This window comes from Carassius carassius, chromosome 33, assembly GCF_963082965.1.
Source record: "Carassius carassius chromosome 33, fCarCar2.1, whole genome shotgun sequence".
Lineage (NCBI taxonomy): Eukaryota > Metazoa > Chordata > Actinopteri > Cypriniformes > Cyprinidae > Carassius > Carassius carassius.
The window spans coordinates 15109785-15137542 of record NC_081787.1 but is presented as its reverse complement, the minus strand read 5'-3'; the positions used below and the strand labels follow the sequence as shown (position 1 = coordinate 15137542).

Below are 27758 nucleotides of genomic sequence, written 5' to 3'. Positions count from 1 at the left end.
TTATGTTCTTGCCTGTTTTGACAGCGCTTCACCAGCAGACGTCCCCGAAGCGATGGATGCACTGACTGCTTGACGCTGTGCTGCCTCCCGCGGCCTGGAGGTGTAAATGATTTTACCTCAATGGTAAGATCGACAAAGCACAAACACCTTTGACGTTAAGTACAAATGACAAATAGGCCAGTTTTAATGGTCTTAGCTGGTTTAGGTGGTTTCAAAGTATTACTAGTTGAAAAGTGTCTATAAAAACAGTCAAAAGGCCGTGAACCAGCTAAGACCAGCAAACTATAAGAAATCTAGTTCAAAACAAACATAGGTTAATATATAACACATATCTGAGAAAATATGCCTATAGGCTACTCAGGGACATCAGTTATATAAACATAGGTGAGGAATAGTGGAGTTTTTTCACAGGATCCATGGTAAAATATTGAAACAACTGTTAACTATGAAGGTAGCTTATTATAATAATGATGTCCTAACTAAAAGGGACATTCAAAGACAAATTAAAAAGCATATTAGTGTAAACAAGGCCCTATGGGAGGGGGGAGGTTAGGACGATTCCAATGGCCCGATGAGGGAGATAGATGTGTATTGATTTTAGGAAAGAATCCTCAGCGACTTTCACCATTAAGAGTATTGAGGAGTAGAAATACCTTGGGTTAATTACACCATAAATTGAGGTGGGATAAATGGACCGAAGCTGTGAACAAAAGAGGTCAGAAAAGGCTATACTTTCTTTGGTGAAAAAAATTGAATGTCCGCAACACTGCTTTTAACTCCCAGATTTAACTTGTTTAACATAATTTTTTCTTTCTTTTTATTGTAATTTAATTTAAGCCTTGGTTTGGACATGCTACGGTGAAATAAAAACAGTAAACCCAAGGAAAGTTAAAAAATGTGATCAAACTTGGCATCTCTTTGATATGCCTAGAAACAAATCTATCAAACTAGATGCCTTTGTAACATTCTGAAAATTACATCTGATCATAGGCGCCCACTGCATGAGTTTGAGCTTTTGCCTTCAGGTCGAAGATTTAGGATTCCAGTGTTTCTTAAAACTAGGGGGGTAATAATCCCTGCCTCAGTGAAAGGGTCTTTTTTTTTTAATGAGTTGGTCCCAAGAATAATTTTAAGGGACTGTTCCTTTTTTGCTTTATATCGTGTTTTTGTATCTATGTTGTACTACAACTACTATATTGTAATGTATAACAGCTTTTTACAACTATAACACCGGATTTATTTATGGTATGAAAAAGCATGCTGGTCTTCAATAACACATCATGTTAAAAACTAGGAAAGTGTCTAAGAAAGATAGCATTTGTATACAAATATGTAATGCTTTCTTGATTGTGTAATTATTTGATCAAGGAATCATTAATTGTCAGCAATTGTTGTGCATTTTAATTTTAAAAGCTCAGCATTTATGAAGTACTATATCTGGTTAGATCTATATATACCTTGTAAGGACAAAAGAAACTGCTGTATTTGTAAAATTGTACTTAGGATATTTATTATGCACAAGGTACAGTACAAAATCATGGGTCTCTAACATGGCAGCAAACTTTTTGTCCAACTGTCCTCAGGAAACTGTCATCTACATTTCGTCTTGTTCATGGTGTCAAGGGGCCATAGCGCTGAAACACAGCAGCAGAGATTTAACAAACATACAAGAAACAGGGAACACAAAAATGAGTGAGAAAGATTATACAAAGACATAAATACAAAGAGACAAAAAAAAAAAAGGTTGATGATAAAAAAAGCTTTTTAAAAAAGCATCCTTGTAAATTGAGTTGCAAAAAGTTACAGAACCACAAATAATGAGTGTAAGGCCTGAAGGCATTGAAAACTTATTGTACTATAACAGTGATAGAAACAGGTTCTTGTGAATATGAACATTACTTCATTACATGAGGCAGTTTTTCAATCAGGAATTGTACCTAATGCACTGATGTTGCAAACAGAATTTTTAAGATTCAAGTGATGGTGAGAGAAATTTTAATCTAGGCTCATAAATCTAAATGCTGCAAAATTAAACCATAATATGACTACTGGAAACAAAGATGGGCTTCAGAATTGTAATATTTTTAATCAAATTAAGACTGGATTTGTTTGTCTAAATATGAATTTTTAAGGGTCATCTGCATCCCTTAGATATTAAATGCAAAGTCTTAATTGAGTATGACAAAGCAGCCACGATGAAGTGCCATATGTTTCATCAGGCAGATCTACACAGTATGCTGAATGAACAGCTTGGAATTGATCAATGGCAAAGTTATGGGCAACATGAATATATAAATGACGCTTTGAAATTTCTCCTGAACTTTTGAGTCTGAAAGAGTGCAAAACATTCAGAGGCACCTTTTAAAGTTAACCTGCTCATAGACACATACAAACACAAATAGCAGGAAACCATAACCTGCAGAAATGTAACACAATGTGGGGTGGGGTTTTACTGGAATGAGGGATCTGGGGATTTTTTTAACAGTATTCTGAGATGGTAGTTGAATTTAAGTAAATAGGGAAAGTACAATTAGGCCTTACACAATAGCCATCTTATCTAAGAAGTACAAACTCATCTTTCCTAAAAGCTTTCAAGACTCAAAGGCCACAAGCATGGAGAATGAAAAAATTATACAATCACTCCTCTAGACTTTACAAAACCTTAAATCTATGAAGTTTCTTTAGTCTTGACATAAAATTTCTTTAGTCTTGACATAAAAGTGAAGTAAAATGACAGGAACACAAATGCAACAAAAAAGTGCATGTTTGAAATCAAGCAGGATGATGCCAGGAATGTTATATTTCCTTGTCCTTTTTGATAGTAGCACTCTTTTTTTTATTCACAAATCAGCTGAAAATATGTACTAGGACTATTATTATTCATTCTCATGTAGCCACTCTATGATACAAACAGACAGACATGAAGAAATCATTTCAAGTACTGTGATCCGTGGAGCTTTAAGCCATTTTTGGCCTTATGATGTGGCTATGTCAGTGTAATCCCTCGGTGAAGGGACTGAACAGTAGTTGTCTGCTGCTTTATTGCATTCTCTTTCCTCTGATTTTGTAAACAAGACACAACTGTATGGTTCGTGGTGCCCCTATTTAAACCCTCTGTGAGGTCCTCTTTCTGTTTAGATCAGAGAATGTAAACTTGAGGAAAATTTAAAAAAGCACAAAAGAGCACCAGACACTAATTATATACCAACAAAAGGACTGAAAAAAATAAAATCACAGTCCCACAGCACCAGGTCCAACCCTCTTTATGGACTTTTCCAAGAGGACTTGGGTTGAGAAGGCAAGCTGATACCATCTTCAACTTAAGAATGTTACACGTCCATCATTCTCAAAAGCATTCAGCTGAGCACTGACTGGAAAAATGGCAGTTGACTTTCCCTACAGGTCACCTGCTGTGCCCATCAGAGTGAGAGTTTTTGTGTGAAAGATAGACATCTAGCAAAAATGCAGGAGAGCTCACTTTTCTCCTTCGACAAACTCATCCCATGATGATTCCCGGTCTTCCTCCTCCACTTCCCCTAAATCCTCAGTTTCTTCAAATTCATCATCCACAAATTCATCTCCCCAGTCCTCGTCAGACTCGCCTCGGTCCACCTTTTCTTCCTCCTCATCATTGAATCCCATCCCTACGTAGTCCATTTCTTCATCATCGTCCACAACCTCAAGGTCTTCTTCTCCTTCATCCCCGATCACCCCTTCCACCACCTCACCTTCATCACTCATATCTTCCTCCTTGATGTCCTTAGAAGGAGAAGAGGGTGGAAAAACTATGTTGTCCACCACCTCGTCTGCATACGGGTGTCTTTGGGCTTGGAACGCATGTCTGTTGGGGGCGGGAATGAAGAGCGGGGCAGCAGGCGGTAGGGCAGTCGGGGGTATTCTGCCTGACACTGACATATTGGGCAGGGGGGGTAGGATAGGAGTACCGGGCACGTACTCTCGAATTTCACCTGGTTCCAGAGGATCGGGGCCGCATGGGTCGTGTTCGCTGCAGGACAGCTTGCCGTCCAGTTTGGATATGAACAGCATTCCCTCGCGGTGCTGTTTGCAGTAGGAGTTGGGACACATCTCGCAGTAGGATGCTGCCTCCCTTCCGCACTCATTACACTGATGCCATGGACACTCCCAGCGGCCTGAAAAATGCATATAGTGCAGCTTGAGTTATGATTCAGCTTGAATAAAATCCTGAGCTGACCAAATAGCCAATAATGGGAGCGTTATTCAATTTCTTTACATTAAAAACAAGAACATTAATTTAAAGTGCTGGAAAAATAATATATATGTGTACTTTAACATTTGAATTTATTAAATATTTGAATTTATTAAAACATTTCAAATTTTATATTACCATTTAATTTAATGGTAATCTGCCTCTATAGACTGGTCAGAAATGAGATTAATTGTGATTATTGTCCTCTTTTGATAGTTTTAACCAGAATTAAAAAAAAAATCAACAGAAATATTAAGCAGAACAATAGTGATAATACATAGAAATGTTTCATGTGCAGCAAATCAGCATATTAGAATGATTTCTGTAAAATCACATGACACTGAAGACTGGAGTAATGACTGCTGAAAATTCAACTGGAACAAATAAAACTTTATATTAAAAGGAAAAAAGATTTATTTTTGTAACAATACTTTACAATATATTACTGTTTTTGCTATATTTCTGGTCAAATAATTGCAACCTTGGTAAGCATAAAATACTTCTTTCAAAACTTCAAGCTTTCTGACTAGGGCTGTGCAATATGGGGAAAATATCTAATTGCGATTTTTTTGACAGATATTGCGATTTTACATTTGCAAAGTCAAGCTTCAGCTCAATATTGTTAATATTGTGTAGCACAGTATGAGTATCATTACCCTGTTGAAAAAAAAAAAAACTAGACATTTTTTTTTTCTTAGTTTCTATGAAACCATTACAAAATTCCTTTCTGTTTTTGGCATTATTCCACTATGAATTTCTGTTGTTCCATCCAATAATTTTCAATTGTGTTTTGGGAGGGGTTCTATATATATATATATATATATATATATATATATATATATATATATATATATATATATATATGTGTGTGTGTGTGTGTGTGTGTGTGTGAGTAAAAAAAATTCATTAGACAAGATTATAATGGTATAACTACTTTTATAGAATTATTTAGTTACTGAATTTCACTGGAAAGATTTATTTTTTATATAAATAAAGAACTGTATTTCTTTAGTCAGTTATTAAAGTATTACATGTCACACTGTATTTGGGATTTTAAGAACAAGTGGAAAATGTGCTGAATGTTTCATTTCATTCAAGTGAAATTAGCAAGCAGTTAGACTGAATTTACATTCGTTTTAAACGCAGAGCTAAGCGCGAGTCGACGCAGGTTGCACACGTGCGTCAAGCCTCATCCATACTGCCAGATGTGCTCGTGGAGAGGTGCAGGGCCGCACGCGAATATAACCGAGCGTTACGAAACAGGCTGCGTGAAACTGTCTCTGGTGCGGCAAGTATGAACGGCTCGTCCGTGACACGGGATTCGCGCTGCGTAGGGAAGAGAGGATAGAGTATGAGAAGCATTCAGAGACACAGGCTGTCTGTGCGGTCTTCTGAATTGGGAATAGCTAACATGCAATAAGAGATCCTCTTGATATGCATTGTGACGCAGTTCTTGTAAATGATCTTTTTAGTTCGTTGTCTGTCTTTTCAAAGCTTAAATTACATAAAGTTTTTCTTTAGTTTTAATTTCCCTAACTATTGATTTGACCCTGTAGATGCCATAATCCAGACATCCCAACCTGCAAAAAGTCATTTCAGGGAAGTTCCCCCCCCCCCAAAAAAAGGAAGGAAATACATCTGAGCTGTAGTCACCTTCTCAGTGAGACTTTGCTGAATGGGAGAACTGAGATATATTGGAGCAGCCTGCGCTTAGCCTCCCTAATATGTTGTGGTCCCTAACAGATATAAAAGCATAAAATATAATTTCTATAAGCTATAGGCCTATGTAATTATTCGTTAATTATGTTTAAATATGTAGATTACTTTTACTATTTATATAATCTGCTTATACAATTTATGTAAACTGCTTTTATTTATTTTCCATTGCAACTTTAAACAGGTCTAAGGAGTTCGTTGTTTTCATGTAGCCTTGGCAACTAGCCTGAATAATATGCAGTTGAAATGAAACTCACCTCAACATGCCTTTTGCAATCATATAACCCGCCATTGGCAATGCTTGAGCAAGACTGTCATTATGTTTGACACCTATAAGACAGGGGTACACTTTCATGTAGTCTGCCGTAAAATGTGTCATACCTTTTTTGTTTTGTGGCACTCTCCCTCTGCCATGGTGCTCCTGTTTCTAGATAGACATAACTGTTAAATTTTGTTCGGGAGAAGAGATAAAAGCCCGCCCACACTGACAATTGAATGGTTGATTTGCAGAAACAAGCCAATCAGGATGCTCTCCGTCTTAAATGCGCTTCGCACACACGCACATTAGCACACACACGCAAGGTCTCTCGCTCGAGTCGCTCCCTCTCCCTCTCTGCCGTGCGTGCGCTACACGGTTTGAAACACAGTATCTGTTTCGCATGCACGCTTTTGCTCGCTCGTTCTAGATTCCGGGAGATTTTAACTAATTTGCGGGTCTCAGGGAGCCGCTTTCAATAAGCGGGAGACTCCCGGAACTTCCGGGAGACTTGGGATGTCTGCATAATCCCACTCTGTCTCTCTCCTTTTTTTTTTTTTTTTTTAATGGTGGCTGTTTACACAGTTGGCTAGAGCAGAGCTGATTGGGGAGAACGGAGGTGACCTCACTCTATTGGTTAGTAAGACTGTCACTGAAGGATGACAGTCATGCATATGCTCTGGAATGGAGTAATATCGCGTCCACATTGCAGGCTTTTGCGATTAGCAAATCGCAGTTTATCTAATCGCGATTTCGATTCGATTTCTATAAATCGCACAGCCTTATTTCTGACCCTGCATAGACAGCAACGCAGATTAAACATTTTATGGCCCAGAAAGGTAGTAAGGACATCGACAAAATATTCACTAGTTCAACCGTAATGTTATTAAGCTACGAGTTATGTGTGCAAAGAAAACAAAAATAACGACTTTATTCAACAATTTCTTCTCTTCCATGTCAGTAGAAGTGCATTTACAAGAGTATCAAGATACATGCATGTGGTGCTGCTGACGCAAGACTCTGTGATCTGATGTGCTGCACCTTGTTTACAAGCAGAAAAAGACGCATGCTGTACAAAAAACAGTCTTCGTAAATAAATGTCTGAGGATTTTGACAGAGTAGATGACTGGCAATTTTTTTGCCCAGCTTTATTTATTTGAACCAGAATATACAGATGATGAACTAAGAGAGATGGACGTTCTACGTCAGAACGGCGGCTCCTGCATCAGCAGCATCACACACACACATGGTCCGTGGTACTCTCATGAACACGTCGTAGACTGACATGCAAGCTTCATAAAATTACAGTTAAACCACTGATGTCACATGAATTATTTAAACAATGTCCTTCTACCTTTCTAGACCTTGAATGTGTCAGTTGCGTTGCTGTCTATGCAGGGTCAGAAAGCTGTCAGATTTCATCATAATTATCTTGAAGATGAATGAAGGTCTTACAGGTTTGGAACGACATGAGGGCGAGTAATTACTGACAGAATTTTCATTTTTAGGTGCACTATTCCTTTAAGAAAATACAATTTAAATTAGATACAAGAGACTCGTGTTCTTGAGTCATTCACCTGCAGGTCTCTTGGACAGATTCAGACAGTCGGCATGATAGACCTTGGGGCAGCCGAGCTTCTTACAAGACACAATCTGCCCTCCATCACCACAGTAGAAGCATTCATCCTCCCGCTCCTTGGCGACCTCTAACTGGCTCTTACGCTTCCCTGCAACCTTCTTCTTCAGTTTCCGCACCTTGTCTTCAGATGAGGGCTGATTCTGAAGCAAAAAGTGTTTTCACATTGAGTATGATGGAATATGAATAATAACATACACCAACTTTAACCCTGAACACACTACACACAGCATGTCATACCTTTGGTCTGACACCAAGGAATCCGCTGCAGTTGGAAGCTCCACATTTACACACCGTCTTCCCATTACCAAGACACTCCAAGTTATAGTTAAAAGTGAGTTCAACACCTGAGAACAGCCAAAAAAATCTATTAAACAAACATTCCCCCAATTTCTAGCACCATAATATTTGGTTCAGATTCAAACTCACCTGTAGGAATGTCCTCTAATGCAAAAAGCCCAACTCTGGTGTCTCCATTCACCGTCCACTTCTGTGTCTCACAGTTCGGCTGGCAGCTGTGGTTCATAAAACGCGACTGGTTTCCCTTCGGCCCGGCATCTATTATCCGATCCTGCACATACACAGAAAACAGAGCCCAGTGTCAAGGTAAGTGGGGAACATGTTATCAGGATAATCAGGATTGAGAATCACCGCAGGTGACTGACCTTATCCAGTGTGAGCATGTAGAAGTTACAGATGTTGTTTTCCTGTGCATGTTTGATCCTGGATCGACACTCCTCTTCGTCAATGACCTCTCCAACATACTCATTCATAAAAGCTCCCTATGGTGGAGTAACGTAATCAAATTAAATGGGGAAGAGAGACATAGTCGTGTGTGTGTGTGTGTGTGTGTGTGTGTGTGTGTGTGTGTGTGTGCGCGTGTGTAAAAACAGCCCACCTTCTTGATGTCAGACACACTGCGTAAACCCCAACCACGCGATAGTGTCCTGAAGATCTCCACCTCAGTGTACTGGCGTTTGGTGAAGCATTGGTTCTGACAGCGTTCCCCTGCTGGACACACTTGAGGATGACACTCGTACATTAGCATGCGGTTGATGCACTCCGAGTCAATGCCACACGGGTTCTCGTCTGAGACTTTGCAGTTGCAGCGTGGGATCTCAGACAGATCTGCTGTGATGATTTGCACCTTCCCTATCAGTCTGTTCACCTGAGAGAAAATCGATCATTGTGCATGAGAGATAGCAAAATGAGATCAGTGTAAATATCTGAGCTTTTGTAATTATTTACCTTTATGTGTTTGTATGGCGGAGGTTTCTTGTCATTCTTCCTGTCTTCTTGAAGCTGTCTCATCTCCTTCTCCGCCTGCAGTTCCCTGAATCTTTCAGCTACTTCATTTAAAGCTGAGAAAAAGAAATTGATCTTACTGTTTGAAGCAGTTTACTCTTAACATTAAAAGAATCCACACTGTAAATGTTAATCAATGCTACAACTGGCAGGCTTTAAGTGGTATCATAACAGCATACATCAATTAAAACCTCAAAAACACATATAGTGACATATGAAGTGAAGTGACATTCAGCCAAGTATGGTGACCCATACTCAGAATTTGTGCTCTGCATTTAACCCATCCGAAGTGCACACACACAGAGCAGTGAACACACACACACACTGTGAGCACACACCCGGAGCAGTGGGCAGCCATTTATGCTGCGGCGCCCGGGGAGCAGTTGGGGGTTCGATGCCTTGCTCAAGGGCACCTAAGTCGTGGTATTGAAGGTGGAGAGAGAACTGTACATGCACTCCCCCCACCCACAATTCCTGCCGGCCCGGGACTCGAACTCACAACCTTTCAATTGGGAGTCCGACTCTCTAACCATTAGGCAACGACTTCCCTGATATAATGATATAATATCATCATGCGATAACATGTCAAGATAACAGAAGATTAATCAGATTTCCTCCAAGTTATAAAAGTTCATGTCAAGTTTCTCCAAACCAGCTTCAAAACGTCATATTTATTTGTCCAAAATCCCATTCCACATATTTTAGATAGGAAACATGTTTTGAAGCGGAGTGTGTGAACAGACAAGTCACTTGTTAGTATAGCACCTGATTAGTTAAGTGTGTTTGATTGTGCTATCTATTTTAGAATACTGCTACTGCATAAAACTACCTTTCTTATAGACTGCATCTGCACCCTTTCCCATTTTTTCCTTATTGTTGGTATCCCCTTCCATGTAGGGAAAACAGCGAGCCTGATATGTCCACACGTAGTCTTTGGAGCCAAAGAAGTGCACAGGAAACTCCCCCACCTCATGCCTCAAGCGGTAGATGTTCTCAGGAACGTTTTTTGGTTGAGTCACTTCAGCGGGCCACCACCTGGAATAAAAAGTCAGAAATACCTCACTGAACACTACAGTGTAATTATCAAGGGAGAATGGTATTGGTGAAACAACACACAAACCTGTAGCGGCCCACTTTCACCCACAGAATGTCCTTGTAGTGGGGTTTCTTTCCCGCTCGACAGTCGTTACAGAACCAGCTTCCCTGGGGCATGTCAATGTTCAGACACTCACGGTGAAAGGCAGCAGGGCAAGATTCACAGCAAAGCAGACTTCCTCCTATAGGGAGAGACCGAAAACAAATGTAATTGTAATAAACAACCGTAGTAAAATCTTTGCTCTGTCCTCATGACTCACTATAACACAAACTAGATTTTTACATTCAAAACTTAATTGAATGATGATGAATGTTCTTTGCAAATGTAGAAATTCGATTAACAATTTGAATCAATTTGATTCCGATTAATGAGTTGATTCTGTATTTTCTCTTTTAGAAAATTGTGGCGAGGTTTTCATGCAATTAAAACATTTTATTTCAGTAGGGAGTATTAATAGTAGTGCCAACCAATGCGTTGGCAGCTTTATCAACGATTTGTGCATGTTTGACTCGAAACTATTTCGATGTCATCTGCAACTGCGGAGGGATCAAACATGAATTGTTCGGAAAACTGCCCACAACAAGTGTCAATGTGAGTTAAGGATAGAACAGACAGTGTAACAGGTGACAAAGAGTGCAGTGCACAATCTCCAAAAATTCTCTAAACCATGAATCATTCCATTTTTAACTTGCTGCCATGATGGTGGATGTCATAGGGTCTGTATGCATCACTCACCAGGCAAAAACTAAGCAAATCTGCCCGCTTAGAAAATAATAGCCTTAGCAAGCACCACTAATAATTTTAACAGACAGATCCACGAGGACTGGACTACACACCTTCAGAACACACAAAACACCAGCTGACGTTAATATGTTCATGGTTTTTGCACCCTTTGCGTGGAGTGAAGTGGTTGGGGCACAGGAAGCTGTTATTAGCCAATGGGACACTGCCGGCAGCCATACAGTAGTCATTGGCGTGGTAGGCCACAGGGCAGCGGACGCAGCGAGTCAAACGGCCTGTGAGATCGACAAGTTATGATCAGTGACACAAAATCATGCTTTTGTAATACGTTGAAACATGTTTTATTTTGTATGTGATCTTTTCAAATGTAATATCTGGATTCTAGGCACCTTTGGAAATACTAGGGTTGGCGGGGTTGGTGATGTAGCAGGCCAGACAGACGTGGAGGGAGCAGCGGAAGCCGCGGTTCTGAGCGACGGTGGGGGAAACTTTCAGTATGCATTCCATGTGATAAAACTTCCCACACACTGGGATCATACACCTCCTGACCTCCTTGTCAGGAGTTTTACACACAAAACATGTGTGCACACCTACAGCATGGAAGAACAGAAAAGACATACAAAGAAATTAAGGTGTTCACCTGTATATCTTAGACTGCAACTGGATTTTTCAGTGCATCACAATATCATAACTGGAGTTTATATATGCTTAAAATCATTAAGAACAAAATTAACAAACACAGTTGCTAAAATGAAATGAGTTCTTATTTACTCAAACTTCACTAGAAAATTATAAAAAAAAAAAACAGAAAACAATTTTAATGATTGGCAATGCTGTCAGTAGATTTTCAGAACTTACACAAAGAAGAATATATTCTCTTATCAACCAATCCTGACTATTTCAAAATGGACAAATATGAAATTAAGCAGCCTGGCTGATATATAGTATATTGCTGGTTACTCACCCGTCTTGCACTCTTGGCAGATAAACCGGCCTTTAGGGGTCTCAGTGAGGCCGATGCACTGCAGATGGAAGGCACCACAGCACTGCCCCTCACAGAGGAGCAGTTCACCCGTTTTCTCACAAACCTACAACACATAGTCCCAAATGCTGAACGCTATGGGAATTTTTAGGACAAAAACTACCATTCAAAAGTAGTAAGAAGTAAGATTGTGAACTCACACGGCTGCGTTTATTTGATCAAAACAGTTAAACAGTAATATTTTGAAATATCAATACTATTTAAAATAACTTTTTCTAATTCAATATATTTAAAATGTTATTTATTCCTGTGAATGCAAAGCTGAATTTTCAGCAGTCATTACTCCAGTCTTCAGTGTCACATGATCCTTCAGAAATCATTCTTATATGCTGACTTGCTAGTCAAGAAACATTATTTATGACAGCTGAAAACAGTTGTGCTGCTAAGGGAAACCACAACAGGATTTCTTTATGAACAGAAAGTTAGAAAACAACATTTATTAAAAATATTCTAAATTGTCTTTTATCACTATCTTTTCTGATCATTTTAATCCATCCATACTAAATAAAAGTATAAAAAAGTAAAAATTAAAAAAATTAAATAAAGAAAATAAAATCACAGTGAAGGCAAAGGTTTCAACTGTATTGTTTATTAATATATAACCAATCAAGCAAATAAAGCTCATAAAGTAAACGTATATATGAAAGTGAAATTATATTGGGTAAATCTAATATTTTTTGCATCCAGCGTTTGATATATATATTTATATACATACATACATACATACATACATAGGAAGTTTACCTGGCAAACATTCTCCTTCAATGACGCACCTCCACCTTTCTCCCCTGATTTTCTATTGGTCGAGAACCCTGTTAAATCACCTGATAAAGAATCTCTGCTTGAAAAAGCACTGTCATTGAGTCCTGCACCAAACACCTGAAAATTAAACAAAAAACAATTATACAACTCTATTTATAGAGATGCATCTCAGCATGATGAATCAATGAATCAAAACGCAGAAAAAGATCATAAGGTTTGAATCACGAGGGTTAGTGAGTGATGACATCATATTTATTTTAGGCTGATGGAAAATGTGCAGCTAATAATAATGACCTCAGAGATCAGGGAGTCCTCGCCGTTTGTGTCGGACTCCTTCGCCTGAGGCTTAGACGGGCTGCACTGCTCTCCTTCAAGCTGGATATGGCAGACACTGGCTGTGTCCTGCTGGATTGGGGATGATGTTCTTATTTCATCCTCACTTTGAGCTGCTGCTAAGGATGACAGAAATAAACATCATTCTGCATTTTTGGAAAATAGAATGGTGGACCAATCAAACAATATTCTCAATAAAATACAACAAATACATGACAGAATATAATGATAAGAGTCACACATGAGAAAACAAACCTGATGCAGCAGCACACGGGCTTGATGGTGCAGTCTCTTCCTGTTTCTGTTAAAAAAAATAACATTTATAACTATTTTATAATGGTTGAATTGCTGTTAAAAAATTATATTTACTCAAAGTAAAAAAAAGTACTGTGTATATAAAGTGTACAATAATAAAGTAGTTTTAAGTACTTACGTGCATTTAAATATATTATTAGATTAATTAATTAATAGATTCTAAGTGGTAGTTCGTGTACAAATAGTGAGTTCTTCACTGTCACTGTAATTTACCATTTTTTATAGTTTAATCAGCTTATATGTAGAGTTAGATCATGTGTTTTTATACTTGATTTTTTTATTTATTGTATCCTAACCCTAAATGATGTATTTAAACAATGTGATCTAATCATAAATATTTGTTTGTATTGTACATAACGTTTCTTTGCATAGACACGAAAACATATAATAATTATATAATTAATATATGTTTTTGTGTCATGTCATCTGATGTTCATAAAAACATTATTAATTAATAGTAAAAAAATGTAAAGTAATGCTTTTATGTAAAGTTAATGCCTTTATTTTAGTATTTTCTCTGACCTAATCTAAAGGAAGAACCCTTTACTTCTAATAAGACATTAACAACCCCTTTACTACGAATTTAAATACTGTGCACAAGATAAGTATGGTTAACAAGTTGTTAACAAAGGATAATAAAACATTATCTAACTCTTTGCATGAGCTAATTAAGCAATAATAATTGAACTACATGACTATATATATATATATATATATATATATAACCAATTTATTAAAAAATACTATATGCATGACTAAAAAATACATTTCATATAAAGCACATCCCAAAACATTACCTGCAAATCTTTGACCTCTGATTCATTTGGGCTGTTTTCTTGTTGTTTACTCTCCTGATTTACCAAAGGTAAAACAAACAAACAAAATTGTAAAAACAAGAGCCCAAAACATTTAATAATTTTTCAGAAATCATATCGAGACCACAAATTTAACACTAACCTCTTTTTTTGGGATCTTTACAGAATCCTCAACGGTGCAGTCTAGAATTTTATGCACAGTCTTACGTGGTCTCTTTCTATCCGAGGGTGCTGCATCAGCAATATAAAATATGTTTATATCTACAGCTGACATTTACAAGTGAAGTAAAGTGTCTTAAACTACACGTTCTTACCGGATTTCTTTTCACATGACTCTCTGTTTAGCGATGGACCTTCACAGGATGAGGATAACGGTGTTGAAGGTAATACGAGATTATCTGCTGGTTCTTTCTGCTCCTCTGGTGTGGCCTGCTCAGAGAGGTTTTCAGGTGAAGAGCTTAAAACATCAGGTGTGATCTGCTCAGGTGACGGCTCATCAGTGTTAGTGTTGGCGATCCAAGATACCTTCAGGAAAGGCATGAAATAACACTATTCACATAAACCAATACAGTTTGTGCATGTTAGGAATACCTGACGAATTATGACATTTTAGTACTTTCTGTATGGAAAGCTGCACCCTTAAATTATAGCCGATGCTCTCAAATCTCATTTGCGTATATTCAAACTTGGCATCTTGTGTTGCATTTTGCCACAAGTCAATGTCAATGACAGCAAACATCATTGGCTCTTGCATGCATTTGAATATTTTGAATTGAATGCAAGCATGAATGAGACAAAATTATAAAGGCCTTGGTCACTTTTAAGGCCTGATAACTCCACTTTTGTCGTATGGAGATGAGCAAAATATTACAACATCTAAAATTCTACATAAAAGAAGGTCAGATTTGTTTTAAACTACATGGGAGTGAGTATAATGACAGATTGCTCCTTTTTGGGTAAGTTAATGAAAGTAAAATTTCAATACTAAAAAAAAAAAGACCAGTTTTTGTAGGTTGAAGTCCATTGGTTCAATAGAAACAGTTGTATAATTAGCTTACCGTTTTACAGGACTCAGGATTTTTCTTTGTTTTCTTCTTTGTGAAAAAGATTTGCTCATATTCTTCACTGCATTCAATCAGCCTCTTGCTTGGTTTTCTGAGCCTTTTGTTTTCTGAGAACAGAATAATTAAAAATTCACTGAATTTAACCCAAAACATTTTGAACTTTTGAGACTTAATCTAATATCTCCTGAAGTTACCTGAAGCATCTTTTTTATCAGGGATGTCAGAATTAGCCGCTTCTTTAAGACTGTCTTTGAAAACTCCATTTAGCTCTGTGGACTCCTTCACTATATCTTGATTCAATCCAATCGGATCGCTCTTAGGCTTGGTGCTTTTCCCAATACCAGACTCAAAAGTTTGCCATCGCTTTTTAGGAGCAACCTTGGAGATGGTGCCCTTGCCACAGACATCAGTAACAGCATCATGTTGAGAGTTGGAAAGTTCCCCTAGCAGAGGCAAACTCTTTTCAAGTGCATCCAAACCTACTGAGGAGTTCTGCTTTTTCAGCGTAGAAACTAAATTGTTCACACCATCGTGTTTTTGTGTCTCCTTTTTCACTGATGATTTCGGCTTGGCCTTGCTCCGTTTTGAGCTGTTTGGTGTTGACGTCTTTCCCTGCCGATTGTTCTGGTCTGTGATTGCCTTCCAGTCCTTTTCATAAAGCACTTCATTTGTTGCTTCTTCTCCAGGTGGAATAAAAGACGGTTCTTCCCTGATGAGAGAGGATGGAGACAAAGGAGGGAGGGTTAAAGGTTTCCCTTCTTTCTCCCGGCTGTCGTGCAGATCCTTCAGGATCATTAGGAAAGTGCTGAATTTGTAGTTTGAATCCGCACAGAGTGAAGGTTCTCCTGAGCTGCATTCGTCTTTGACAAGAGACCTGAAAGAAAGCTCCTTCATATCCTGGAAAGCATCCATAGGAGAGATCGAGGGAGACGGGATGGACGAAGACGAAGTGTCTAAAATCATGCTCTCGTTTTTGATTTCCACAGAATTGAGGGAGGATTTATTCACATCTGACTTGGACCCTTTATTTCGAGGTCCTTTATGAACGCCATTTTTCTCATTTCGGATTCTGGTAAACTTAATAAGAGTTGGGTTTGGGGGGGTGTGGGAGTTAGAGTCATCCGTGGACTCTTCACTGGCCTCTGTTTTTACCTGCCACTGATGTTTTGACAACTCAGAATGGTTGGTGGGGGATGAGCACTTGTTATGAAAATAGGGTTCATCGCCAGCACATGGTGAGCGAGATTCTGGCTCCCGACTTAAATCTTTCTCCTCGGTTTCTTCACTGGCAGCAAGTGCTCTTGAGATTAAGCCACTGCTGGCAGGCAAATAATGAGAGTGCATGGCAAAAGACCCATCTGAGGACCCTGGGGAACTGCTTTCCTTCTGTCTGGTGTTCGTAGCCCTAAGTGTTTTTTCTTTGGGCGTTGACTTCTTTAGCTTACGGTTTGTTGTGCATTTTGAAGCAGACTCTGTTTTCTTCACTGGCTTGTCCACGTTGGCTTTTTTCGTCTTTTTACTTGGATGTACTTTCTTAGGTTTAGTGATCAATTCTTTTGCCGCATCCTCCTGCGGCAATTCCTCTGAACGTTTGGGGCAAAGAATCCTTGGGACAGAGTCAATATCTGAATATGGACTATCTACGGCATCTGGTTTGTGCCGTTCAGCAGCTGTGGAAGGTTTGTAGCTGTCTGATGAAGGGGTTGATGATGGTTTAGACGATAAAGAGTTTTCAGATAGTTTCACGGGAGATTTTACAGTTGAGCTGTTCTTCTTAGTTGCCTTCTTTTTTCTTCCAGTGCCAGGTTTTCCTCTGATTATAACGGATGCATCTAGTCCATTGGTCAAAAGTAAGCTTGATGATATGGACTGTGTAGTAGATGTCTGGCAAGCAGGACTTTTTGGTGCCTTGTCTTCTGTGATAGGCATGTGGACATCCCGAATTACAGTCAATGGAGGTTCGCTATTTAACCGCTGGGTCAGTGCTGCCTCTGCCTCCAAGACACTAGCTTTCCATGATGGCATTAGACGCTTAGGAACCTGTAGAATGAACAAAACACATTAACTTTCTATCAAAAGCATCAATGTCAGTGGATCATAAACATTCATCTTTTAAAATATAACAGGAAAATAGTTACAAGTTTGCAACACACAAAAGCTTTACCGTGTATTTATAATCTTTGTCCTTCTGTCTTCCTCTCCGTCTAAGTACAGGCAGTTTTTCAAACTGATGACCTCCTTCAAAAGGAAAAGTGGCTTTTGCCGGGACCCAAGCTTGGTCTATGATCTCCCCGAACATCCTGACGAAATAGAGACGGCATGGCCGACGACTGGGGTCTGCAAGAAAATGCCATTATTCTGTGATAATATGACAACAATGAGTTCTAAGAATGGTTTTAACATAGAAGACATTTTGGTTTCCATGATAATAATGCTAAATATCTTGTTACATGCTAAATAGAAATAGAAATTAGAACATGTGCATTTAATTTCTTGAACACGGCAAAAAGAAAATATCTACACTGTGTGTCATCTGTCTTGCAAAATACATGTGGAAGAACTTCTATTGCTTTTAGGCCAAAATCGGTCTGCAGACACTCTAAATTCTAAGTAAAAGTTGAACAAGTGCATAAATAACCATATCATGTCAATAAAATGTCTCATTATGAATGTCATCTCACCCATGTCAAATTAGGCATCCACTATGAATAGTCATACAAAAGGGGTTAAAACAAAAGATATCACCTTTCATTTTGGTGTGGACTTCAATCTGTGGGTCAGTGGTTACATGACAGGGCCACCAGGGTCTGCGGTTGAATTTGGCCCACACGACATCTTCAGCAGAGTACTTTATACCCGGAAGCTGCTTCTTCTTTGGGCTGTTGGACTTTAGGTTATGATAAAAAGTTGTCCGTTTAATCATCATTCGTTAAATATCATTAACATGAGTCAAGACAGCTTGAGTTGTTTGTTAAGGCTACTCTTTTAACATCTCAGATACTCTCACCTTGCAAAGAGCTGTTTGTGGGTAAAAAAACAAAATCATAATTATCAATTATTCTCTTGAAATTGTATTTGCGCGTATTATAATTATTACAGTTCGCATTGATTGATGTTATTGCCATTGTCTGAAGCAACCGCGTGCCATATTTTTAGATTAAAATAAACAACCTGAAAACCCTCTAACTAAAAAACTTTTATTGCTTTTCTATAGTATTATGCCTCAGTTGCCAACTATACATTGGATTGGTTTCTTCTTCTTCTTTTTTTTTAAAGTAACACTATGCATATTATAATGTTATTATAATTAAGCATGCAGAATAACATAAGTGGACTTTAAAAGGATGAACTGCCACTTTTAATGATTACATAATTGTGGCATCCGTATTGTAATCGCGATTAAAAATTTGATTGTGTAGCCCTAACTTAACTGCAACCCACGAGTGAGTGAAATATTGATCTAGTCCATACTACAGCCTTTGTCCTTCCTGTGACAAAGATCATGGTCAGCTAAGTTTCACAAAAATAAGTACGAACCAACAAGCACTTAGTGTACACCTTTGCTCCACTGGAAAAAATGAAGCTCCTACTCAACTGTGTGGCTCAAGAGGTGTTCATCTTGAGGGAGGGTAATACAAATGACTTCCATCTATGACAACTTGTAATTTAAAAACAACTGGGCAATACCAACTGTAAATAAACATACGTCAGCCTACAAGTAGCAAATATTTTGTTGAAGTGGAAGTGTGTAATTTCTACACCATAAATGTCATTTATATTTCTTAATTTCTGTGTAAAATAAATGCATAATTAAATATGTTAATTAATAATACACACAATAGGGTCCAAAAAATCTCAGACTGCTAGTGAAAATGCTTATATTTAGCATTTTTCTGATTGCATACCATTTCCCTCTGATTTTGCTTTAATCAGAGAAGCACTTGAGCTGCTCCACATATTTTTATTTGATTTGAAAAGTCCCAAAGAGCACCTTGTGCTCCTGTGGAAACGAACACATATGACTTCACATGATTCATTTCACAAATTTGTTTAGAAATTGTTCAAAATCTTAACAAAAATTTATTTTTTATTATTTAATAGTTTATTTCAAGGTTTGAATTTCAGATTTTCAGTGTGGTTTTGTCACCTTTGGACCCCACTGTGTGTGTATGAGTTTCTATGTATTTGTATATGTGCATTAAAAAATAATGGATTTTTCTTCCTGGACAACAGTGCATTCTTTAGGTGGAAACTCTAACAATATAACTTGTACACCTATTAGGAAAAAAACAATCATGTCAATGAAAAAATAAATCTGATGAACATAAAAACATCTTACAGGATTTGAATGGGAGTCACTGGGTGAATCTGGTCTTTTAGAGAGACCGGAGTTGAATATTGAAGCACTGTTCACAGTGCTGGGCAGATCACAGTCACTGTCTGAATAATCATCCAAACTGTCAAAATCCTCCATCATGACCTCGACAGGCAAATGTGATAGACTACCAGGAGGGTCAGACTTCACCGTATTTTTAGAAACAAGGTTACAACTTCCATGTTTGTTTTTACTTAGGTCCAGCCTGTGGTTGCTAGGAGCCTTTGTGTTTGCCAGATTTCGTTTCTTGAATTTCTTTGACGTGTCTTTGAAGGGTGCCACCGCATCACCCCTTTCATGCTCGTCCTCATCATTATCTTTGCTGTCCCCACTATCAAACAGGGTCGACTCGAAATGCAAAATTCCATTTGGGATGGATGGAAAATGTTCCAAGCTATCAGAGCTTACTGGTGAGAAACCATTTTTGTCCAGATCCTGAATAGAAGTCCTGTCAGTGTTTCCTTGCGAATTGGACGTGTGATAAAGGCCTATTCCGAACTCACTTCCACCAGTGGGATTGTGCATGAGCAATTTATTTCGCCTATGAAAGTCCTTGTCCTGCAAATTCATGTCGGCATGGTTCACCATAGTGGTCAGGTCCTGAAGTCTCCTCAGCGGACTGTAGTTGGAGGTGGATTCTCTCGTATTGTGCGCAAACGGCGATGCTGAGAGTTTGTAGCCAGAGTTTAAGAAATGCATGGCAGACCCCTGGTCCCCCTGCCTCTTTGTGCTTTGGTATCCACAGGAGCTGAGGCGGCTATCAAGTGCCTTGGTCTCCTGTGGATCGCCACGACACTCCAAGCCATCCCTGCCAGCCACTTTGTAGGACTGATTCATGTTGTCATGGCTCCATCCTGCGACAAAATACAGGGAAATGCTTTTAGAAGATGTTTTCATAAGATGGCCTATAGAATTAGAACTCAGACTTTTCTTAACTCCTAAGGGGTTTGTTGCAACTGGCCACAAAACACTAATGAGTTGTGTATTAAGCAGAACATTGCAATCTAATTCAAAACAATTAAGAAGCAGACCACATTGATTCCACTTTAACATGACATTTTAACAGCAAAAAAACGTAATGTTGCAAAACACCAACATGCACATGCAATACATTCCTGCTGAAAACACAGCTTAAACTGCTAGCTTGTTTCTGCTGGTGCAAGCTGGAAGACCAGCTTTGACCAGCTTAATGTGGTCAGAATGATGTTTGAAGCATGGAAGCTGGTCGACCAGCTAATGACCATCTCAAACCGGCTAGAAACCAGCTATCATGTTCCAAAATAGCTAGCATCTTAAACTGGTTTTTGAAATAGAGTGGCTACTCGGGTCTAAATCGCAACCCTAATAGGCCGTCTTGTCAAGAATCCATCAAGACAAAGATAAGAGAGCTTGAAAAACTCAACGTAAATCGCTATGTCAAAGACACTTTGATATGCTCCTACTGGACTGTTAAAACGTGTCCTCTGCTACCTCTGATTTCAGTGTGAAAACGCTGGCAAAGTATGTTACATTATCATCATGTGCACCAACAGTTGCCATACAGTCACCCACGACGGGGAAATAAAAAACGCACCAAATACAAAAGGTACATGAGAGAAATCGTCGGTTTCTTACCATTTACGACTCGGTCAAGACAAAACCACCGGAAAGCCCTTCAAATTCGAGCATGTAGCGTAACTTTTTGTCAATTTGTGAAAGCGGATCTGCAAAATCCCAGCAGCATTTGCACCAGTAGGCCCAGCCTCTGGACTCATTTCTCTCTCCAACATCAAAAATGGAGATTAATAAATAAACGAGAATGAAACTGAGCGCCTGTCACTTTTCCTCGAAGCACCAAGTCAATGCATCGAAAGCATGTTTTTCAGCGGCCACGGTTTCTATTGAAATACATGATTGTTTGCCCCGCTTGCCGAGTGCCCCTGGTTTCATATGTGTATTAAAACGAGCCCTGACTGACTGCCTGTATGTGTATGCTGGTCGGAGCGACCAATCGGCACAGCACACCCAGCCCCCCAGTATACATCCACTTAACCCGATTCACTGTTTCCCAGGTACATCTCTCACTTACGCAAAATCCATGTGGACAATATGCAAGCGCAAGTTTAACTTTGTCCCAAACGCGTCGTGCATACAGTACAGTTGACGTGGTACGTGTTGGGCGCATGGAAGACAGCAGTGAGCATTTGCTTTTTAACCCTCACGCCATTTGTTTCCTTGTCCTAACAAAGGCGTAACGTTAACTTCCTCCATTTTAGAGAGACCGCTCGTGCTTTGCAAGGTAGCCGACCACAGTAAACCGTATGAGTAGAAAACACAATTTATTGCTCTAGATTAACAGGCACGTGCTCCGATATGCTTGAATTTGTTTTTTACTTTGCGCGATTTGCGGGTGGTTGGAAATTAGGCCATGCCACGCATAAGTGTAATATGTCAGACAATTATGGCAAGCGGTTTTAACATATATATACCTTAGTATAGAGCTGGGTAACTTAGGTTCTAGGGGGCCACTGTCTTGAAGAGTTTTGCTCCAACCCTTATCAAACACACCTGAACAATCTAATCGATGCCTTCAAGATCGCTAGAAAGCAGGCTGGTGTGTTTAATTATTGGAGCTAAACTCTGCAGGACAGTGGCCCTCCAGGACCTTGCCTAGCCCTGCCTTAGTGGTACCTTTTATGTTACTCATATTTATTGTTATTACTGTGCGTTCACACCGCCGGCGTCGAGAGCGTCAAAGTAGCCGGCCCGGAAGTCATTAATTTTCAATGTAAGCCGGCGTCGAGGAGAGTTGAAATCAAGGCAACTTTATGGTAATGAGCTATGACGCGGTTGGGCAGCAACCAATCAGAACGTAGAAGTCCACCGCTTGAGAGGTTTCAAGAGAACGCAGCTCCGACCACATTAGTTCCCAAGCACAATGGAGGACAGGTTGATTATTGCTGTTTCGTGTTTCCAATAATCTATGATGTGTCCCTGTTTGCGTACAGGGACATAAAAAATAAATTAAAAGTGATACGTGGACCAAGGTGTCTGAGATTGTTAATTTTAAGTAAAGGATCTTAATATTTCGTCCACAATATTTAATGAGGTTAACTTATAACGTTACTCTCCTTGTGGTTAGTCTGCACGAGATCAACAAGCTTGTTTGCTTTGCGGCCACTTTAAATACAAAATAAGCATTCGATCTACGTCAGAGCGTCTGAGCGCTCACGAATCTTCTGCAGCGTCGTGAGCAGAGCGGCAAGAGCTATTTTTGATGCTCTCGACGCCGGTGGTGTGAACGCACAGTTAGACATTAGGTTGTAATAGTGATGTTACGTTCTGTGCCAAGGCCTTGGAGCGTGTGTTGAGAAATCCTGGCAGCTTTCAGTAAAGCGTGTATCGAGGCTTGTATCACTTTAGAGCAATGATGTAATTGATGATGTCCGAAGCCTCACTTGGCCAGACTGGTTCAGGAAAGGGTTCGAATCTTGTAAATTCACAGTCCTCTGCCCTGTTAAAATCAGCCACTTTCCAGTTTTAGACTAATAATATTGGCACTCCTGCCTATTGTGAGCAAAGACTTGATTTACACACAAATTTGATAGCCCCATTAATTCCAATCCAATATGTTTATTACAAAAAATTAAATTAATTTCTGTAACTGAAATGAATAGTATGGAATATAACTGTCATTGGGATAGTAGCAGAAAATAAATGCTAATATCCAGTGGATAAGTTTTAATAACATTCATATGAAAAATAAACCAAATTAAAATGCATAAATAAAAAATACATTAATCAAATTAAATATACTAGAGTAGCTAATATTAATTAAAGCTGCAGTCCATAAGTTTTGCCTCTTTGTCACCATCTCTGTTTGAAACCTGCAATTGCATATATTTATGAAATTATCTTCTTTACATGGGTTGTGCATCGGCTGCCAGTATGTCTGCCAGTTTTGTTCTGACCAATAATTTTACAATAAATTGCACTACTAATGCTTATTCAATCTAACGATTGCAAAGTTAGCTCAGATCACGTCAAACCATGTGGATTATTATTTTCATACTTTGTTCTCAAATTAGTAATGTTAAGAACATCAACATTACCTGACTACATGTATTTAGTCTTTAGCTTTATCTGTACTGTAGATGTAAATTTCTGTATAGTGTATTCTCTAATTATCATACCATTTGAATGTCATAGAAATAAATCGTTTTTTAACCTCAAAAAGCTATTTAAAAAGCAACTTTATTTTTTACCTAAAAATTTGAATATTTTTTTACCAAAAAAAAAATGTTATGGACTGCAGCATTCAAAAACACTACTATGCTACTAACAGAAACGGGCAGCAGTCAAATTAAATGTTAAAATGGCTTGCCACAGCCATTCGTCAACCTCCATTGTGTCAAGACATAAAATGTCACTTTTTCACCGGCCTATCTTAAATTACACTATGAAATAAATATATTAGTTGCAATACATTTGCAATTGTATTGCTATTCTAATCTGTCAACTTTCCCTTTTTTTGACCATGTTATAGTTTATCCGCTCTCAGTGTTTGAAACTGATTTAAAACCAGAACAAAGACAGTATGAGGGGACCTAATGTACTGCCCGCTGACTCTATAAAAATATTTTGGAATTAATGTAAAAATTCAGGAATGTAAAATTGTAAACTACATTATTATATTGAATTATGCAATAGTGTTCCATTTAATGTAATTAACGTTCATATAGCGTTATTTTAATGCTATGTCTTCACCGGTTTTGTGTTACAATATTTACAACATGTAAATATTATATTTTCTATTTAGCCCATGCAGTTATTGTTATTTTTAATATTTTTGTTTACATATGTTTGCTACATACATTCAACAATTACAGGCATATATTAATACTTGAAAATAGAGACATTTTCATACCAACTAAATGGATCTGTAAAAAAAATTAAAAATAATTATAATAATTTGTACAAAAAAGTGTTTTAGCCATTTTCCAACACAGCTTACTCGTTTGGAGTCATAACTGTTTATTATTATTTTTTTTTTTTTTTGATCAGATCATGTGTATTAGGTTACACAAAACTGAGACTTGTTTTAGTCCAGTGGTTAAATACATGGTATTTAAGAGTGGATCATTGATCAGCAAAACAATTTTGGGTTGAACAGAACACACTGGCTGGTATAAACTCACATTTATATTTACAAGAGCATGTGTAAAGATTATGCCATTGCTGAAAGTGACTTGACATTTTTATCAAAATTCAACATGTCTCTGTATGAAAAGGGCACCAGACATTTCATAAATACAATAACAACAAAAAGATAAACATATCTTTGGACATTACAAACAGAGCACTTTCACATACACATCAGGGGAACAGAGGAGTGTAAATGTAAATTTTTTCAAGTTAAATGCAATGTCCTAAAATCTAGAGTGAGACAAACTATGAGTGGTTAAGACTGTTCCCATCAGTAACTTTACATCAAAAGTATTAAGTAAAAGGTAAAGTTAAATGTAAAACAACACAATTGCAGTTCTCTCAACAATTCACTTGAGCAAAGTCTAAGAGACTGAAAAGATTAATATGTGTTCAAATATGTAACTTTATTTCACAATACCACCGTCATGCACATCTGTACAGTAGGTTAACATACGTCATAGCGAAATAGGTAATACTAATGGTCTTTGGAAAAACATACACAAAAGATTAACACTTGCACATACACTTGATTTGAAGTATCAAAATCCAAATTTTGTTTTTTCTCCCTTGCAAGAATTTGACGTCTCAAACACAATTCACTGTGACTTTGGACATGCACCCACATCCCGAGTTCACCCTTTTTGCAAATAAATAAAAAAACTGTTTTCACTCGGTGGTAGTAGTGTCTTTCTCTTTCACAGTGGCTTCACACAAGGCCCTCTTCTGCATCATGGTGTAAGTGAACGGTGCACCATTGCATGCGCCATAGTCAAGTTTGTTAAGCCTTGCCAGAGTTTTAATGCTGCCTGGAGGCCTACCTGGGCTCACCTTGTAACCTGCTGCTTTGGTGGTGCCCAGTGGCCGTCCTGGGCTGGTTTTAAAACCCGCTGCTCTGGTGGTGCCGGGCGGTCGTCCCGTACTTGTCCTGTAGCCTGCAGACTTAGTGGTACCCGAGGGCCTGCCTCGTCGTCCGGACTTCCCAAGGCCTTTCTTTTTTTTGGAGCCCTCTGGAGCATCTGCAGCCCTCATTCTAACGGTTTGGGAGTGAAATTCATTCTGAGAGTCCTGCATCTGACAGGACATGGGCTTGATCATCCTCTGTGGCAAGGGGGGCAAGTTTGGGAGTGGCAGTTGTAATGAGGGAGGTGGGGCAGTGGGGAAAAATTTGTTGGATTGTGAACTGCACAAGTCAAAGTGACTGGCTGGGTGTTGCCCATCATCCCCAATGCTACCCAGACCATAGTCGTTGCTGTTGCTGGATACTTGGTGCATCATTTTCTGTTCAAATAAAATATATTAAAATGTATATATAATGAGATAAAGTGGATTATAAAAATAATATCTGTATTGTGGAATAACAACTGAATATCGGGCATAGCAATACTTTTCAAACAGCTTACATCGACCGCGTGCATCGAAAGTGATTGATTGACGACGTCAATCAAAAGAAAACAACAAGCCTGTGCAATTAACCACTGAAAGTTAACGCAGAGGAAGGCGTTGCTATATAAACTATGAAAATACTGACAGGTTAAGTATGTTGCATCACTTTACAGTAGGATAAACAATGTCTGGTCACAAAATGTAGAGCGACTGCGGAATATCGTTTATGCAAGTCCTTCTTTGTCCTATTATTCTATAAAAAAAAATCTTATTTCTATTCGCTCGTTGATATAGATTATTCTTTTAATTACTGAATAAATTTATTTTAATATGAAACATATGTAATTTTGCATTAAACGATGCAATAAAGATACTTTACCTCATCTGGAACGCAGATCACGGAATGTAATGGGTTAAACATGAAATAGCTCTATCTTCCATTCTTGAAAGCAAAAGCATAATGTTATTTACGCAGGAATATGGACATTCTTGAACCGCAAGATGGTTTCTTTCTAAGCGATCGTGTTAATTCTGTTTTATGGGATGGATATTTTTCCCCCTTGAACCGCTGTGGTTTAAAGCTGAAAGGCAGCCATTTTCACTAGAAAAAATAATAAAATGGTAAGAATAGCTAATACGCATGCGTCAGCTGCTAGTGGAAATTTATACTATTGTTTAGCAAATACCAGAAGGCCCTTGTTTCAGCCATAGACTGTGGTTTCAGCTCATGCGCCACTTTTGTCCTCGATATGTAGTCATTTATATGTTTTTTTTTTGCTGACATTTGAATTTTTCACCATGCCATTGTGTCTATACGGAATATATATTGTTGTGGATTTTTTAAATTATTATTTATCTTAATTTAAGTTATTTTTCCGTGGACAGTGTTTAAATGAGCTTATTCATTATGAGAGCTTCCAGGGAAAAAAGCACCGTCAGATATGTAAACTATATGAATTTATGAACATGAAAGCAATGTATGGATAGGAAATATTTAAAGCAGTTTATGAATAACAATATTGAAATAAAAAATGTTAAAGACCATAATAAATGCTACTCCTTCATATTAGACACACAGAAACACAGGGGGAAAAAGATCCATCACTTCCCAGCAACAGAGCATAATAATAATAATAATAATTGTTATTATTATTATTAATTTATTATTATTATCATAATCATCTTTATTAAAGTAGTAGTAGTAATAATAATATCATCATTATTATTACTATATCCATTTATTAAAACCTAACAATGTACTAGCTGTTCACAAATTAAAACTGTAATTCCCCTTGTACCTCAGTTTGCGACACTAAACTAAACTTAAAGCACAAGAGACAAAGCAATTATTGCGACAAGTGCTAATATAGCCAAGACTTAACTGGTCAATATTAATGAGGTCATGCTGACGTTCATTAACAGCCGTCCTATTGCGAACGCCTGGTTATATATATTAATTACATAAAGATTCAGTGTTGAAATCTACCAATGGAGAAGGCCTGGC

The 27758-nt window shown here is 38.2% G+C and overlaps 2 protein-coding genes and 1 long non-coding RNA gene across 8 annotated transcripts; 1 reads left to right on the top strand and 2 right to left on the bottom strand.

The window, feature by feature from the left end:
• Positions 1 to 1484: 1484 nt before the first annotated feature.
• LOC132113800 (histone-lysine N-methyltransferase NSD2-like) lies at positions 1485 to 22094 on the bottom strand. Of its 6 annotated transcripts, none has more exons than XM_059521812.1 (24): positions 21753 to 22094; positions 19649 to 20538; positions 18055 to 18196; positions 17474 to 17646; positions 15504 to 17349; positions 15304 to 15416; positions 14560 to 14770; positions 14388 to 14476; positions 14228 to 14281; positions 13371 to 13416; positions 13077 to 13234; positions 12765 to 12899; positions 11943 to 12066; positions 11368 to 11568; positions 11074 to 11253; positions 10262 to 10418; positions 9971 to 10176; positions 9085 to 9197; positions 8735 to 9004; positions 8502 to 8618; positions 8266 to 8407; positions 8077 to 8183; positions 7778 to 7979; positions 1485 to 4151 (listed from the first exon to the last, which is right to left on the bottom strand). In XM_059521812.1, the coding sequence occupies exons 2-24, from the start codon at positions 20519 to 20521 to the stop codon at positions 3475 to 3477; spliced, it is 6336 nt and encodes a 2111-aa protein (XP_059377795.1). In that variant the 5' UTR covers positions 20522 to 20538; positions 21753 to 22094; the 3' UTR covers positions 1485 to 3474. The 6 variants fall into 6 exon arrangements, with proteins under 6 accessions (XP_059377795.1, XP_059377794.1, XP_059377796.1 ...); XM_059521811.1 differs by having other exon boundaries at positions 21299 to 22093; XM_059521813.1 differs by having other exon boundaries at positions 13077 to 13231; positions 21299 to 22093.
• LOC132113819 (uncharacterized) lies at positions 16862 to 18061 on the top strand. The gene is made up of 3 exons (XR_009425213.1): positions 16862 to 16988; positions 17109 to 17287; positions 17524 to 18061. It is a non-coding gene; the product is annotated as an uncharacterized LOC132113819 (long non-coding RNA).
• Positions 22095 to 24696: 2602 nt separating the features above from the next.
• LOC132113813 (UPF0461 protein C5orf24 homolog) lies at positions 24697 to 26872 on the bottom strand. Its single transcript, XM_059521832.1, has 2 exons — positions 26634 to 26872; positions 24697 to 26149 (listed from the first exon to the last, which is right to left on the bottom strand). Exons 1-2 carry the CDS (start codon positions 26673 to 26675, stop codon positions 25538 to 25540), a joined length of 654 nt encoding a protein of 217 aa, XP_059377815.1. The 5' UTR covers positions 26676 to 26872; the 3' UTR covers positions 24697 to 25537.
• Positions 26873 to 27758: the final 886 nt, after the last annotated feature.